The 15,624-nt window shown below is 42.0% G+C and overlaps 1 protein-coding gene across 3 annotated transcripts in view; it reads left to right on the top strand.

Moving 5' to 3' along the window:
- tmem63a (transmembrane protein 63A) overlaps window positions 1–15,624 on the top strand; it is a 92,367-nt gene that overhangs the window by 21 nt on the left and 76,722 nt on the right. For 2 of the 3 annotated variants that reach the window (XR_010012344.1, XM_062994683.1), the window contains exons 1-2: window positions 8,415–8,497; window positions 15,201–15,364. Coding sequence is in view for 2 of the 3 variants with exons in the window: in XM_062994683.1 (XP_062850753.1) it covers window positions 15,209–15,364 (156 nt within the window). In the remaining variant the exon portion in view is untranslated. Of the gene's footprint in view, window positions 56–8,414; window positions 8,498–15,200; window positions 15,365–15,624 lie in introns of those variants that run through there. The other variant, XM_062994684.1, reaches the window with a different exon arrangement.

Raw genomic sequence — 15,624 nt, 5'->3', positions numbered from 1 at the left:
GCGGACGCTGGTACGTTTTCTTCACATCCTGAAACGGTCTGGATTACAATTTACAGTTACGTGGTGAACGGTGGGTGAGTTTTCCTGCGATCGGCACAATGTTGAACTATTCTGCTGACCAGCTGATGAAGTTCAATAATTACACTACTCCATCGTGTATTCTAGTCATCAAACAGCTTGGACTCCTTCGCCGGCCTCGTTATATTCACAGGGGCTCCCGGAGAAAGCTTGTCCCAGTGAGAGTAAGGAACTGCTCGGATGGTAAAGTGGGGTTTTCTAGGCATGCGCCGTATACTCCCAATGGAGTATCTCCGTGTAGTCTCGAACCGCGTTACACCTGGCTGGTACCTGTGGTTCCTGATCAGCCCGCTACACACCTCCAGCCACGGCAGAGACTCCGAGCCAGAAACAGAGGAGTTAATACTGTCAATCTCAGAGCACTGGAACACACACCGTTACTGCAGTCTCACTCTGTGTCAGTCCATATGGCACTGATAAATGCGCGCTCTGTCCATAATAAGACGTTTATTTTAAATGACTTTTTCACTTCTCATGGTTTGGACCTGTTGTTTTTAACTGAGACATGGGCTACAGGTGGTGAATCGGCTAGCGACTCCGCCCCCTTCTTGGAACTTTGCCCAGTAGACTGCGGTTTCTTCAGTTTACCTCGGAATACGGGTAGAGGCGGAGGAGTTGCGGTGGTTTTTAAACAGCGTCTGAGATGCCAAATAATAAATGCTGAATATTGGGACTTTTAAAAGTTTTGAAGCACTGGTTTTTAAATCTCACTCTGTTCTTCCATTACTCTGTGCAGTAGTATACAGACCTCCAAAACCAAACAGCGACTTTATCACTGAGTTTGCTGAATTCCTTGCTATGATTGTACCTATGTCTGACAGCATTCTGCTTCTTGGTGATTTTAATATTCATGTCTGCTGCCCTGATAAATATCAGGTGAATGATTTTAATCAGCTACTGGACTCTTTTGGTTTTATTCAACATATTCATAAGCCCACCCATATGCAAGGTCACACACTTGATTTAGTGTTTTCATCTGGTTTTGATATTGACAAACTAGATATTGAGGAGGCTAGTTTCTCTGATCATATGCCAGTAGTCTTTAGCTCAACTTTAACTGCGCATTTCCCTGCTCCTGTTTTAGGGCACTGGTCAAGGATTATCACTTCGTCCACATCTAACGATTTTTCCAGAGCCTTTTCTGACATGTTAAAATTGCCCAACTATGGTCAGACTCATGCTAATGTGGATGAGTTAGTTACTTCTTTTAATTATAACTGTTCAGCTGTTCTGGATTCTCTTGCCCCTATGAAATTTAAACGCTTAAAACCAAAAGTTCAGCCCTGGTTAAATGCATCCACACAGGAAATTAGACAGGCTTGTAGAAGAGCGGAACGGAAATGGAGAAAGGACAGATTGCAAGTAAGTTTGGATATTTTTAAAGGTTGCCTGGAAGACTATCAGCTAGCTGTTAAGTCTGCTAGAGAGGCATACTTTTCAAGCATAATTGCCAAAAATTATAACAGACCTAAAGTACTGTTCAGTACAATAAATTATTTACTTAAATCATCACCCGAAGTTGGAAATGTTCCTTCTTCTAGAGTATGTGAAGAGTTTTTAAACTTTTTTGTGGAAAAAACTGAAACAATTAGGTCTGGCATTACTTACTTGGGTATAGATTCTCCACTTCCACCGCCGTGCCCAGGTATGTTTGAAAAGTTTGAGGCTGTTTCAATCTCCGAATTAACAGATTTGGTGCTGAAAACAAAGCCAACAACCTCCCCACTTGATGTGATGCCCCCACAGATAGTTAGGGAGACATTTGATATATTAGGACCTTTTGTCCTGGATATCATTAATACTTCCCTTGCCACTGGTACTGTTCCAGCATGCTTTAAACATGCTGTAGTTACACCTCTGCTCAAAAAGCATAATCTTGATGCTACAGTGGTTAGTAACTATAGGCCGATTTCTAAATTACCATTCTTGGCTAAATTGCTGGAAAAGGTTGTATATTCTCAGCTTTTACCATTTTTGAGTAGAGATGGTATTTTTGAGATTTTTCAATCTGGCTTTAAGTCTATGCACAGCACTGAATCTGCTCTTCTGAAGGTGACAAATGACTTGCTACTTACTGTTGATGAGGGAATTTTATTGGACCTTAGTTCTGCTTTTGATACTGTTGACCATGACATACTTGTTGGTCGCCTGGAAAAGTGGGTGGGGTTACAGGGAGAGGCCCTGAATTGGTTCATATCTTATTTTAAGAATAGAACCTTTTCAGTGAATATTAGCAGCTATTTCTCTTCTTCTGCTGATGTCTCTTGTGGTGTTCCACAAGGGTCCATACTAGGGCCCCTCCTTTTTTCTCTCTATATGCTGCCATTGGGTCAAATAATTAGGAAGCACAATGTCAGCTTTCACCTGTATGCTGATGACATACAGCTTTATCTTCCCATTAGACCGAATGACAATGGCTCGTTAACATCTCTTAGCAGTTGTCTTGAGGACATGAAGAGGTGGATGGCTGACAATTTTCTTCAGCTGAATGAAAGCAAGTCAGAGGTTATCGTTTTTGGGGGTCCTCATCACATCAATAGTGTCTCCAATCCAATAACCTTGGTCACTTGTCTACATGTGTCAAAACATCTGTGAGAAATCTTGGTGTTATCTTTGACTCTGACCTCCGATTTGATAAACAAATCAACTCTGTGGTAAGGAATAGCTTCTTCCAGCTCAGAAATATTGCGAAGATTAATCCTTTTCTCTGCTATTCTGACCTGGAAAAAGTTATTCATGCATTCATTTCTGCAAGAATTGACTACTGTAATTCTCTGTATATTGGGATTAGTCAGTCTCTGTTGCGGCGCTTGCAGGTAGTCCAGAATGCAGCAGCAAGGTTACTGACTAATACCAAGAAAAGAAACCATATTACACCAGTCCTTGCCTCACTACATTGGCTGCCTGTTCAGCACAGGATTCATTTTAAAGTGCTTTTATTTGTTTTTAAAGCGCTTAATGGTCAAGCCCCGGCTTATCTCAGTGGTATGCTTTCTCCCGCAACCGCACAGCGATCTTTAAGATCAGCCACTCAGAATTTGTTGACTGTTCCTAGGGCTCGTTTGAAGCTAAAAGGTGATCGTGCATTTGCAGTTTATGCTCCGAGGCTATGGAACACTCTACCTCTTAATATTCGACAAGCACCTTCGGCCGCTGTTTTTAAATCACTCCTAAAAACATACCTTTATAAGCTGGCATTTGAACAGTGAGGAGCTGTGTTAATTTTAATTGTTTAGTCTATTTGTATTTGTTTTATTTTGTCTCTTACTCTGTATTTTTATTTGGTTCTTACTTTTTTAACATAATGTTGTGTTATGTATGCTTATTCGATGTACAGCACTTTGGTCAACGTAAGTTGTTTTAAGAGTGCTTTATAAATAAAATTTACTTACTTACTTATATATACACACACACATATACATACATTTTCACATATGAAAATACATACGTACACACATGGCTTCATTATGACCCTCAGTCTTTAGCTACAGCCAGACGTCCCTGCCTGGTGGAATTGTAGATCCTAATGGCTCTGGGTACGAAGGACCTTCTAAGCCTGTCTGTGGAGCATACAAGTGCACTTGAGTGGGCAGCAAGGACATGTGTTCTGCTATCCTCACGACTTATCTTCTCATCTCAAGCCCTTTCTCCTACTCTTTCCAAGTCCCACATTCTAATCTCTTTCTCAATATTTGCTCCTTTTATTTCTCACCACAATGTCACCTGCTCTCACTGCTACTTTCTGTGTGGAGTTTGCATGTTCTCCCCGTGTCTGCGTGGGTTTATTGCGTGTGCTCCGATTTCCTCCCATAGTCCAAAGAAGTGCAAGTGAGGTGAATTGGAGATACAAAATTGTCCATGTCTCTGTTTGATATAACCTTGTGAACTGATGAATCTTGTGTAACGAGTAACTACCGTTTCTGTCATCAATGTAGCCGAAGGGTGTAAAATATGACGTTAAAAATCCAAAGAAACAAACAAGGAAACAAACGTAACAAATTAGCTGAAGTGAAGTGCTAGTGAAACAGTGGAACAGTGCCCTATTAACAACAGTGACGGATTATACCATTATATAAAGCACATTGTGATTTTGTTACTTTGTCATGAATTTCATATTCATAAAGCCAGAGCCTTGAAATCTAAACCTTAATATTGTTGGTTAATAAACTTCAAAAACATCTCAATTAAACTGCTTAATACCAGGGGCGGCTTGTTCTTTTGGGTGATTGGGCAACTCACCGCCAAAGGGTGAAGGGGGAGAATTTTTTGTCACCTTTACCACAGTGTTAAACTAGCTGTGACTGTTCTGGACAGTTTGTCTTGTTTCTAAGTTTTATAGTCCAATCACTGTTCCGTACACTCCACCCCTTTTGGGCGATTTCAGTCTGATTGAAATTTGCCCATATTGCTCTTTTAGACTCTCATATTAAGGTATTTTTTTTAAATACTGTAGTCACTGCAGTGCAGTCTGTATGGGTTCCGAGAGGGCTAGCACTTATGTGCTTGCGTCATACATGACCTGGTGTAGGAATAATTGGGGCAGCTAGTGTTCTGATCAACATGGCTACATCAACTCAGAGCAACTTAATTGTGTCATTAATTGTGTCAACACCAGCAAGACAAAAGAGTTGGTGGTGGACTTTCGAAGGACTAAACTACATCCACTGAAACCGTTGAACATCCAGGGACGGAATATCGAGATTGTCAACTCCTATAGGTACCTGGGTGTTCACCTTAACAATAAACTGGACTTGTCTAGCAACACACAGGCCTTGCACAAGAAGGGCCAGAGCAGACTTCATTTGTTGAGGAGGTTCCGGTCTTTTGGAATACAGGGGCCCCTCTAAACTCTTTCTATGACTCAGTGGTGGCATCAGCCATTTTCTATAGAGTTGTCTGCTGGGGTAGAGGCATTACTACAGCAGACCGGAAGAAACTGAATAAACTGATCAGAAAGGCGAGTTCTGTCCTGGGCTACACCCTGGACTTAGTGGAGGCAGTGAGGGAGAGAAGGATGATGGCCAAGCTGTTATCCCTAATTGAGAACACCTCTTACCCATTGCATGAGACTGTGGCAGCACTGGGCAGCTCCTTCAGGGACAGACTTCTTAACCTGCGGTGCTCGAAGGAGAGATACCGCAGCTCCTTTCTTCCTTCTGCTGTCAGGCTATACAACCAGCACCGCCCCAAGCACAGACAATCACCATCACAACAACTCATATGGTTTTATATTTGCACTAATTTTAAGTAAACCTAAACGATGTGCAATACATTTTTGAATCCTGTGTAATACTTTTCATACTAGGTGTAGTTCACTTTATAAAACAGTGCAATATATGTCTTCTGCTTTTCAAAGAGTTCACTTTATAAAACAGTGCAATATATGTCTTCTGCTTTTCAAAGACTCTTTTGTGATTCTTTTGTAATTTGGAAATGGTGGCTTAGTGGTTAAGGTTCAGGGCTAGTAATCAAAAGATTGCTTGTTCAAGCCCCACATCTGCTAGGTTGCTGCTGTTAGGCCCTTAAGCAAGGCCCTTAATCCTCAATGTATATTTATATTTGAATAGAAGCGTCTGCTAAATGCTAAAAATTTAAATTTGATTAATAGTAAAACTGGTCTCTCTCTATGTTCAAACTTATTTGTAAAGGGGAAAATAATAGGTGGCAATTTCTGTTGATGACCAGAGCTGATTGTTTAGTCATTGTTTGGATTAGGATTTTAATGTCATGTTTTACACTTTGGTTACACTCATGACAGGAACGGTAGTTACTCATTACACAAGGTTCTCCAGTTCACCTCACTTGCACATTTTTGGACTGTGGGAGGAAACCGGAGCACCCGGAGGAAACCCATGCAGACACGGGGAGAACATGCAAACTCCACACAGAAAGGACCCGGACCGCCCCACCTGGGGATCGAACCCAGGACCTTCTTGTGTGGCTGTGAGGCGACAGTGCTACCCACTAAGCCACCGTGCTGCCCGTTCAGTCATTGTAGAGCCAAAATAATTTTATTCAAAAAGATATTTCCAATGAACTTATAGGTATGGCAGTTTACAAATACTGTGCAAATTGTAGCCAAAAGATAAATATTGCCGTCTAGTGGTTACTGAAGGTAATGCTACATGAGGTGACCAGAAAAAAATTGAGGAAGGTTCTCAGCCTTTAGTTAATATCACGCCCCTCTCAGTAAATCCCCATGCAGATCAGGTCTGAAACTTAAAAATATGATCTGAAAGTAAAAAAAAAAAATAAGATCTGAATCTGAAAATAAGATCTGCAACTTTTTAAAACTGTTTTATTAGTTTCGCTCTTTTAATGATGTATGTCTGTAATTCCCCATAGTCCCCATGCAAATTAGGAACATAAGTCTGAAACTTAAAAATATGATCTGAAAGTTCAAAAATAACATCTGCAACCGAAAAATATATGAGACCTGTAATATCAAAATATGCAAAAAATGAAAATTAAAAAATAAACAGTTCATTCAAAAGACTTCAAGAATAACGGGCTTGGTGTGAAGCACTGTCGTCTCACAGCAAGAAGGTCCTGGGTTCGATTCCCAGGTGAAGCGGTCCAGGTAATTAGTGTGTGGGGTTTGCATGTTCTCCCCACGTCTGCGTGGGGTTTCCTCCCACAGTCCAAAGACATGTAGTCTGGTTAATTGGAAATACTATGTCCCCCTATGTATAAGTGTATGTGTGAATGTGTGTACACTGATCAGCCATAACATTAAAACCACCTCCTTGTTTCTACACTCACTGTCCATTTTATCAGCTCCACTTACCATATAGTAAGTCCATCTGTTTATCTACATACTTTTTAGGCTGCTTTTACCATGTTCTTCAAAGGTCAGGACCCCCATACGACCACCACAGAGCAGGTATTATTTAGGTGGTGGATGATTCTCAGCACTGCAGTGACAATGACATGGTGGTGGTGTGTTAGTGTGTGCTGTGCTAGTACAGCGCTGCTGGAGTTTTTAAATACTGTGTCCACTCACTGTCCACTATTAGACACTCCTACCTAGTTGGTCCACCCTGTAGATGTAAAGTCAGAGACGATCGCTCATCTATTGCTGCTGTTTGAGTTGGTCATCTTCTAGACCTTCATCAGTGGTCACAGGACGCTGCCTACAGGGTGCCGTTGGCTGGATATTTTTGGTTGGTGGACTATTCTCAGTGAGGTGTTTAAAAAAACTCCAGCAGTGCTGCTGTGTCTGATCCACTCATACCAGCACAACACACACTAACACATCACCAAGGGCAGCTGTAGCCTAGTGGTTAAGGTACTGGACTAGTAATCAGAGGGTTGCTGGTTCAAGCCTCACCTCTGCCAGGTTGCAACTGTTGGGCCCTTGAGCAGGCCCTTAACCCTCAATTGCTTAGACTGTATACCATCACAACTGTAAGTCGCTTTGGATAAAAGCATCTGCTAAATGCTGAAAATGTAAATGTAAATCACCATGTCATTGTCACTCCAGTGCTGAGAATGACCCACTACCCAAATAATACCTACTCCTGGGAGAGTCCTGACCATTGAAGAACAGCATGAAAGGGGGCTAACAAAGCATGCAGAGAAACAGATGGACTACACTCAGTGATTGTAGAACTACAAAGTGCTTCTATATGGTAAGTGGAGCTGATAAAATGGACAGTGAGTGTAGAAACAAGGAGGTGGTTTTAATATTATGGCTGATCGGTGTAAGTGGGGTGGTGTGAAGCACTGTCGCCTCACGGCAGGAAGGTTCTGGGTTCGATTCCCAGGTGGAGCGGTCCAGGCCATTTCTGTGTGGAGTTTGCGTGTTTCCTCCAGGTGCTCCGGTTTCCTCCCACAGTCCAAAGACATGTAGTCTGGCTAAATGGAGATACTAAGTCCCCCTATTTATAAGCGTATGTGTAAATGTGTGTTTGGCCTGAGATGGACTGGCGACCTATCCAAAGTGTTTCCCCTGTGAATCGGACCCTACGCGACCCTGAACAAAATAAACTTTAATAGACTTAAACTTTTAGTGTTTTTTTTTTTTTTTAATTACGAGAACTTTTGTTCTTTATTTGGCTCCATACAAAACATTGTAACGCCATCGATTCCCGGTTTGGGATAACAGTTTAGCGTGGCGCTGTTTATTACACCCGTTTTCTAAGAAACCCCGCCTCCTACGCTAGGATTGGACAGGGGTCTTCTAACCTCCCTAGGGTTTGTCAAACAGTAGCCAAGCGAAATTGCTTCTAGCTAATGTTGACAAAGAGGGCGGGATATGTCCGAATACCGGTGGAGAAAGCACATAAAAAGTGTTAAAGACGAACAGCTTGTTGATATGTTCTGATGTGGCGGATGTATTTCTTCACAAAGCTTACAGCGAATAGCAACAGTCAAACTCCCAGCTTGGTTTAGGATTTGATCAACGAAGCAAGTAAAGGTTAGTTTTGTGTGTTCTTGTTTAATGTTCATGTTTGGGTAAGGATAACACTATAATGCAGCTGAAAGTTGGGAAGTTTCTTTAGTATATGGAGAATGTATTTAAATGATCTCTGATTTAGCTGCTAAAATAAAGCATCCAGTGAACATAACAACACGTGACACTGTTCATTCTGAGTTACTCAACTGTTTCAAGTTTTCCAGTGTTGCTTATGCACCAGCTGTTAAAGCAGACTTTTCATATAACAGCTGCGATTGGACTGATTATTGGTGTATTTTAGCAACCTGTATTTTCAATAATAAAATGTTCTTATACTGATAATGAATACTGGCATAGAGCCACATAAACGAAAGTGTTTTGTTTCCAGTTGCCTACCTGCCTTAACGTTAGTGGTTCAGAGATTCGGTTCATTTTATGGACTCGGGTTAATCTGAGTCACTCAGTAATGTAATCCGGTTCACCTGGGTCAATTGAGTCACTTGTACTGACATTCTGATTGCGATTGATTTACTGCATGAAGGTGCATCCAAATATCACTTGTCTTCCGTGCACTCATCTTCTGTAAATAAATCCTTCTCTCTTAATTCTCCTGGCACCTCACACTTCTCTTGTCAGTGACAAGTTGACACTTTTTTCTAAGTGGAATCTTGATCATGGGGGGAGGGGGTGGACTCACCTACCAATCAGATGGGTATATTAATGGGTCAAGGGTTTAAAATGACCATGGGGTCTATGATACTCCTTAAGTGGTACAGTACTAAAGAAGCTTGTAAGCATTTGCATTTTAATAATAATATAACTACACTGCCTGGCCAAAAAAAAAGATCACCACCCGGATTTAACTAAGCAAATAGGTAAGAGCCTCCCATTGGATAATTACTGCATGGGTGATTATGTTTCACCTGGCAACAAGTTATTTAACCCTAACTGATGCAGTGAGTAGCTTCTCATTTGTTAAACAACCATTTTGAAAGACATCCTGTGGTCGTGGAAAAGATGTTAATCTGTTTCAGAAGGAACAAATTATTAGCATGCATCAAGCAGAGAAAACATCTAAGGAGATTGCTGAAACTACTAAAATCAGGTTAAGAACTGTCCAACGCACGGGAAAAATTAATGCAACTCTGGACAGAAATGCAGAAGCTTGTGGAAACTATGCGTGCCATAATCAAAGCTAAAGGCGGTCCAACAAAATATTAGTGTGTGTAACCTTTTTTTTGGACAGGCAGTGTATAATTTGTTGTTGTTTTGCTTACAAGAAAATATGCTGCATTACTAATCTATACCTTGACAATAATGTAGCTGTTTCTAGGCTGGGATGGGAAATCACTTTTTCTGTGAATATGTGGACATATACCCAAGTTCATACACATAAACATTCACACCACATTCACACCACATTCACACCACATTCACACCACATTCACACCACATTCACACCACATTCACACCACATTCACACCGCTATAGCGCTCATAGCTGCACAGCCTACAACCCATTGTGCGTTGCTTGCGTAGCCAGCCTATTTCCAGCACCGACCAACACGGTCACGGTAGATCTTGATACCACAGCCGCAAGTCCTTCTGGGTAAAGCTCCGCCCCCTTCTCGTCCACAGCAGCAGGTCGCTACAATAATAATAATAGCATGTGCATAAAATCAGCCACATGACGAACACCAGTGTGTTTATTCGCTTGTTTATTGGAATATTTAATTTATTACTTAGATTCACGGACTGGAGTGAAGTCGGTTCAGCCAAATCATCTGAGTCCGCGGTGTTTCGGTGAGCTGCTCACTCGCCTTGTGTACTTAGCAGCAGCTCAGAGGACTCATAGGATCCATGTTAATTGAGATTTCGGACTCGTGATTCCTGATTCAGTACAAAGATTCGAATCATTAAACCGGGTGATTCAGGAAGCGCCCAGCTCTACTTAACATATGGTTTCAGTGTTTCTGCTTTTGATTGTTTAATGGTTTCACATGATTTGAGTACCTGTTTAGCATTTTTATAGTGTACCTACTAGACGCCGTGTTATAAATCGTTCCATTAAGCTTTTGGCTCACACACTACATTAATGTGTGAATCCTGTGTTTGTCGTATGGCAAGCATCTCATGGAAAGAAAGCTTTAAGTCATGTGGGTGCAAAGTAAACATTCTGGCAGCTTATTATCTTTAGTGTTCGTTACATTTTGTAATTACACTACACAGTAAAAAGTGTAAGTGTTATCTTCATTAACTGCCGATAGTTGTAGCCTAGCGGTTAAGGTACTGGACTAGTAATTAAAAGGTCGCTGGTTCAAGCCCCAGCACTGCCCGGTTGTCACTGTTGGGCCCTTGAGCAAGGCCCTTAACCATCAATTGCTTAGACAGTATACTGTCACAGTACTCTAAGTCGCTTTGGATAAGAGCGTCAGCTAAATGCCAAAAATGTACACCGATCAGGCATAACATTATGACCACCTCCTTGTTTCTACACTCACTGTCCATTTTATCAGCTCCACTTACTATATAGAAGTGCTTTGTAGTTCTACAATTACTGACTGTAGTTCATCTGTTTCTCTACATACTTTTTAGCCTGCTTTCATGCTGTTCTTCAATGGTCAGGACCCCACAAGACCACTACAGAGCAGGTATTATTTGGGTAGTGGATCATTCTCAGCACTGCAGTGACACTGACATGGTGGTGGTGTGTTAGTGTGTGTTGTGCTGGTGTGAGTGGATAGGACACAGCAGCACTGCTGGAGTTTTTAAACACCTCACTGTCACTGCTGGACTGAGAATGGTCCACCAACCGAAAATATTTAGCCAACAGCGCCCTGTGGGTAGCGTCCTGTGACCACTGATGAAGGTCTAGAAGATGACCAACTCAAACAGCAGCAATAGATGAGCGATCGTCTCTGACTTTACATCTACAAGGTGGACCAACTAGGTAGGAGTGTCTAATAGAGTGGACAGTGAGTGGACACAGTATTTAAAAACTCCAGCAGTGCTGCTGTGTGTGATTCACTCATACCAGCACAACACACACTAACACACCACCACCATGTCAATGTAACTGCAGTGCTGAGAATGATCCACCACCTAAATAATACCTGCTCTGAAGAACAGGGTGAAATCAGGCTAAAACAGTATGTAGAGAAACAGATGGACTACAGTCAGTAATTGTAGAACTACAAAGTGCTTCTTTATGGTAAGTGGAGCTGATAAAATGGACAGTGAGTGTAGAAACAAGGAAGTGGTCATAATGTTATGCCTAATCGGTGTATATGCAATAACAGGTGAATGGTATATTTACTTACCCATTTCTTACCCATTTACTTTGGTGAGCTAAAGGAAACCCATGTGTACACCTGCTTAGAGACAGTGACCTGCAAGGTTTAAACTTGGGTGTCCAGACCCCTGGACCTGTAAGGCATAACCACTATACACCGACCAGGCATAACATTATGACCACTGACAGGTGAAGTGAATAACACTGATTATCTCTTCATCACGGCTCTTGTTAGTGGGTGGGATATATTAGGCAGTAAGTGAACATTTTATCCTCAAAGTTGATGTGTTAGAAGCAGGAAAAATGGGCAAGCGTAAGAATTTGATAAGAGGTTTGACAAGGGCCAAATTGTGATGGCTAGACAACTGGGTCAGAGCATCTTCAAAACTGCAGCTCTTGTGGGGTGTTCCCGGTCTGCAGTGATCAGTATCTATCAAAAGTGGTCCAAGGAAGGAACAGTGGTAGACCGGCAACAGGGTCATGGGTGGCCAAGGCTCATTGATGCACGTGGGGAGTGAAGGCTGGCCCGTGTGGTCCGATCCAACAGATGAGCTACTGTAGGTCAAGTTGTTGAAGTTAATGCTGGTTCTGATAGAAAGGTGTCAGAATACACAGTGCATCACAGTTTGTTGTGTATGGGGCTGCATAGCCGCAGACCAGTCAGGGTGCCCAAGCTGCCCTCTGTCCACCACCGAAAGCACCAACAATGTGCACGTGAGCATCAGAACTGGACCACGGAGCAATGGAAGAAGGGGGCCTAATCTGATGAATCACGTTTCTTTTTTACATCTTGTGGATGGCCGGGTGTGTGTGTGTTGCTTACCTGGGGAACACATGGCACCAGGATGCGCTATGGGAAGAAGTCAAGCTGGCGGAGGCAGTGTGATGCTTTGGGCAATGTTCTGCTGGGAAACCTTGGGTACTGTCATCCATGTGGATGTTACTTTGACACGTACCACCTACCTAAGCATTGTTGCAGACCATGTACACCCTTTAATGGAAACGGTACTCCCTGATGGCTGTGGCCTCTTTCAGCAGGATAATGCACCCTGCCACAAAGCAAAAATGCTTCAGGAATGGTTTAAGGAGCACAACAATTAGTTTTAGGTGTTGACTTGGTCTCCAAATTCCCCAGATCTCAATCCAATGGAGTATCTGTGGGATGTGCTAAACAAACAAGTCCGATTCATGGAGGCCCCACCTCACAACTTACAGGAGTTAAAGGATCTGCTGCTAACATCTTGGTGCCAGATACCACAGCGCACCTTTAGGGGTCTAGTAGAGTCCATGCCTCGACGGGTCAAAGCTGTTTTGGAAGCAAATGGGGCACCAATACAATATTAGGAAGGTGGTCATAACGTTATGCCTGATGAGTGTATGCTGTGCTACCATGCCACTCTAGTTCTAACTAGTGGATGACCACCCTGTTCCAGGCTTTTTGCCCAAACAGAGGTACTTGTGTAAATGATGATAGGGCTACATTGAGTTTGACATTATTTAAAGACACATCCATATTTCGACATAGTCTGGCTTAGCCTGAGTTAGCAAATCCTATTATTAAAGTGTTAATGCAACAGCATGTTTCAAAATCAAAAACGAGTGTTGTAAAATGTACTTTCTTGCTGCTTATTTCCTCTATTTTTGCATATTTGTGACAGAAACAGGATTGCTATGCTTGGCTGTTAATGGTGAACTATGGTGACTAATTATGGTCACTGTAAAGAAATTTAGCATTCCTAGTTTTTGCCTAATTTAATAGCAAGTTCAACCAAAAACCTACTTTAATTGGGGATCGGTCTTTCACATCACTGTGGATACATTTTCACATACATTTCCTGACCAATGAAGAACAGGGTGAAAGCAGGCTAAAAAAGTATGCAGAGAAACAGATGGACTACAGTCAGTAACTGTAGAACTACAAAGTGCTTCTATATGGTAAGTGGAGCTGATAAAATGGACAGTGAGTGCAGAAACAAGGAGGTGGTTTTAATGTCATTCATTTAATTTTTTTCACATTTTCTAACATTCAGTCCTAGTACATGTTCCCTCTCAGAATGAGAAATGTTGGAATAGTACCTGAGACAATAATTTATTTAAGCTTTTATTTATTATATCACATTCTCAGTGGCTTATAAGTGAACATTCACATGGTCTGTGTTTTGTATCATTGTGTTTTAATTGTTCAACTTGGGTCAAATGTTTCAGGTAGCCTTCCACAAGTGTTTGACAAGAAGTTGCTGAAGGTTGGGTTCATTCCTTCTTATAGAAATTGTGTAACTGAGTCAGGTTTATAGGCCTCCTTGCTAGCACATGCTTTTTCAGTTCTTTAGGATTGAGGTCAGGTCTTTGTGATGGCCACTCCATATACCTTTACTTTGTTGTCCTTAAGCTATATTTTGTCACAACTTTGGAGTTACGCTTGGGGCCAATATTCATTTGGAAGACCCATTTGTCCCCAAGCTAAAATTAAATACCTGGCTGATGTCAATACCTGAGATGTTGCTTCAAACATCATTTTTGTTCCGCATAATGGCATTTTGTGAAGTCCACCAGTTCCTTCTGCAGCAATGCTGCTCATGCAATACGGTTGGGATTGAAGATTTCCAAGCCTTATACTTTTGCCTCCATACATAACATGAGGCTTTAAAATACTGCCACAGGTACACCTCAGATGATGTCAGTCTATGGGCGGCACGGTGGCTAAGTGGGTAGCACTGTCGCCTCACAGCAAGAAGGTCCTGGGTTTGATCCCCAGGTGGGCCGGTCCGGGTCCTTTCTGTGTGGAGTTTGCATGTTCTCCACATGTCTGCATGGGGGTGCTCCGGGCTCCCACAGTCCAAAAAACATGCAGCCAGGCTAATTGGAGACACTGAATTGTCCTAAAGGTACCTAGCTGCTAGGATGCATAAACCAGTGCTTTGTAGTGCCGGTCCCAAGCCCTGATAAATAGGAAGGGTTGTGTCAGGAAGGGCATCCGGCGTAAAAAAAACTGTGCCAAATCAATAATGCGGATCACGATCTGCCGGCGACCCCTAACGGGAGCAGCCGAGGAAATAGATAGATGTCACTTAGTCTATCAGAAGCTTCCAAAGCCATGACATCGATTTCTGGAATTTCCAATGATTGAGTTCATTTAAAGGCACAGTCAGCTTTGTTGTATGTAACATCTGACACACTGGAATACTGGGCACCAAGCGCAGGGCTCTTGCCATTATACAAGGTGTCTCAAAAGTAAGGAAACATTCATGAAATGAAAATGGATTAGTGGACGGTGATCCAAGGTTTAGGGAAATGCGACTTCAGATGCAGTTTCAGATGCGACTTTCCCACATATCATGTTTTGAGAGTTGGAAATCCCAGAAGCAACGTACATTTCAAGCTGCATTTGCTACTTTTAGCTTTAAGTAACTCAAACATTTGTTCTGTCTTACAGGTAATGCTATGGAATCAACAAGCACTGGGCATTTCTTGCTGGGGGAAAATGGTACTAACCATTCGGACAACAGTTGCTTTAGTGCTACTCCGACCACGGTACTAAATGGTGTGAGTTTTGGTGGAGTGCATGTTGTTCTGCTTCTTGACTTCATCGTCTTCATAGTGAGTGCCTTTTTTTACAGTGCAACTGATAAAGAGTAAATAAATTATAACAGGTCACTAAAAAGTACATTACTTTGCTATAATTCAACGCTGCCATTTTATTTTCATTCAAGTGCTGTTACATTTCTGCATATTGATACATTGTTATTGGCTGCAATGTGGTAAATTTGTCACATATGTACGAGGGATCTTCAAAACGTTTCCGCACTTTTGTATTTTCATTGGAAACGGTGAGGGTGGGAGGAGTAGTAATTGATCGT

This window comes from Trichomycterus rosablanca, chromosome 1 (genome assembly GCF_030014385.1).
Source record: "Trichomycterus rosablanca isolate fTriRos1 chromosome 1, fTriRos1.hap1, whole genome shotgun sequence".
NCBI lineage: Eukaryota > Metazoa > Chordata > Actinopteri > Siluriformes > Trichomycteridae > Trichomycterus > Trichomycterus rosablanca.
The sequence above is the reverse complement of the archived record's forward strand: the minus strand, read 5'-3'. Positions and strand labels throughout refer to the sequence as shown.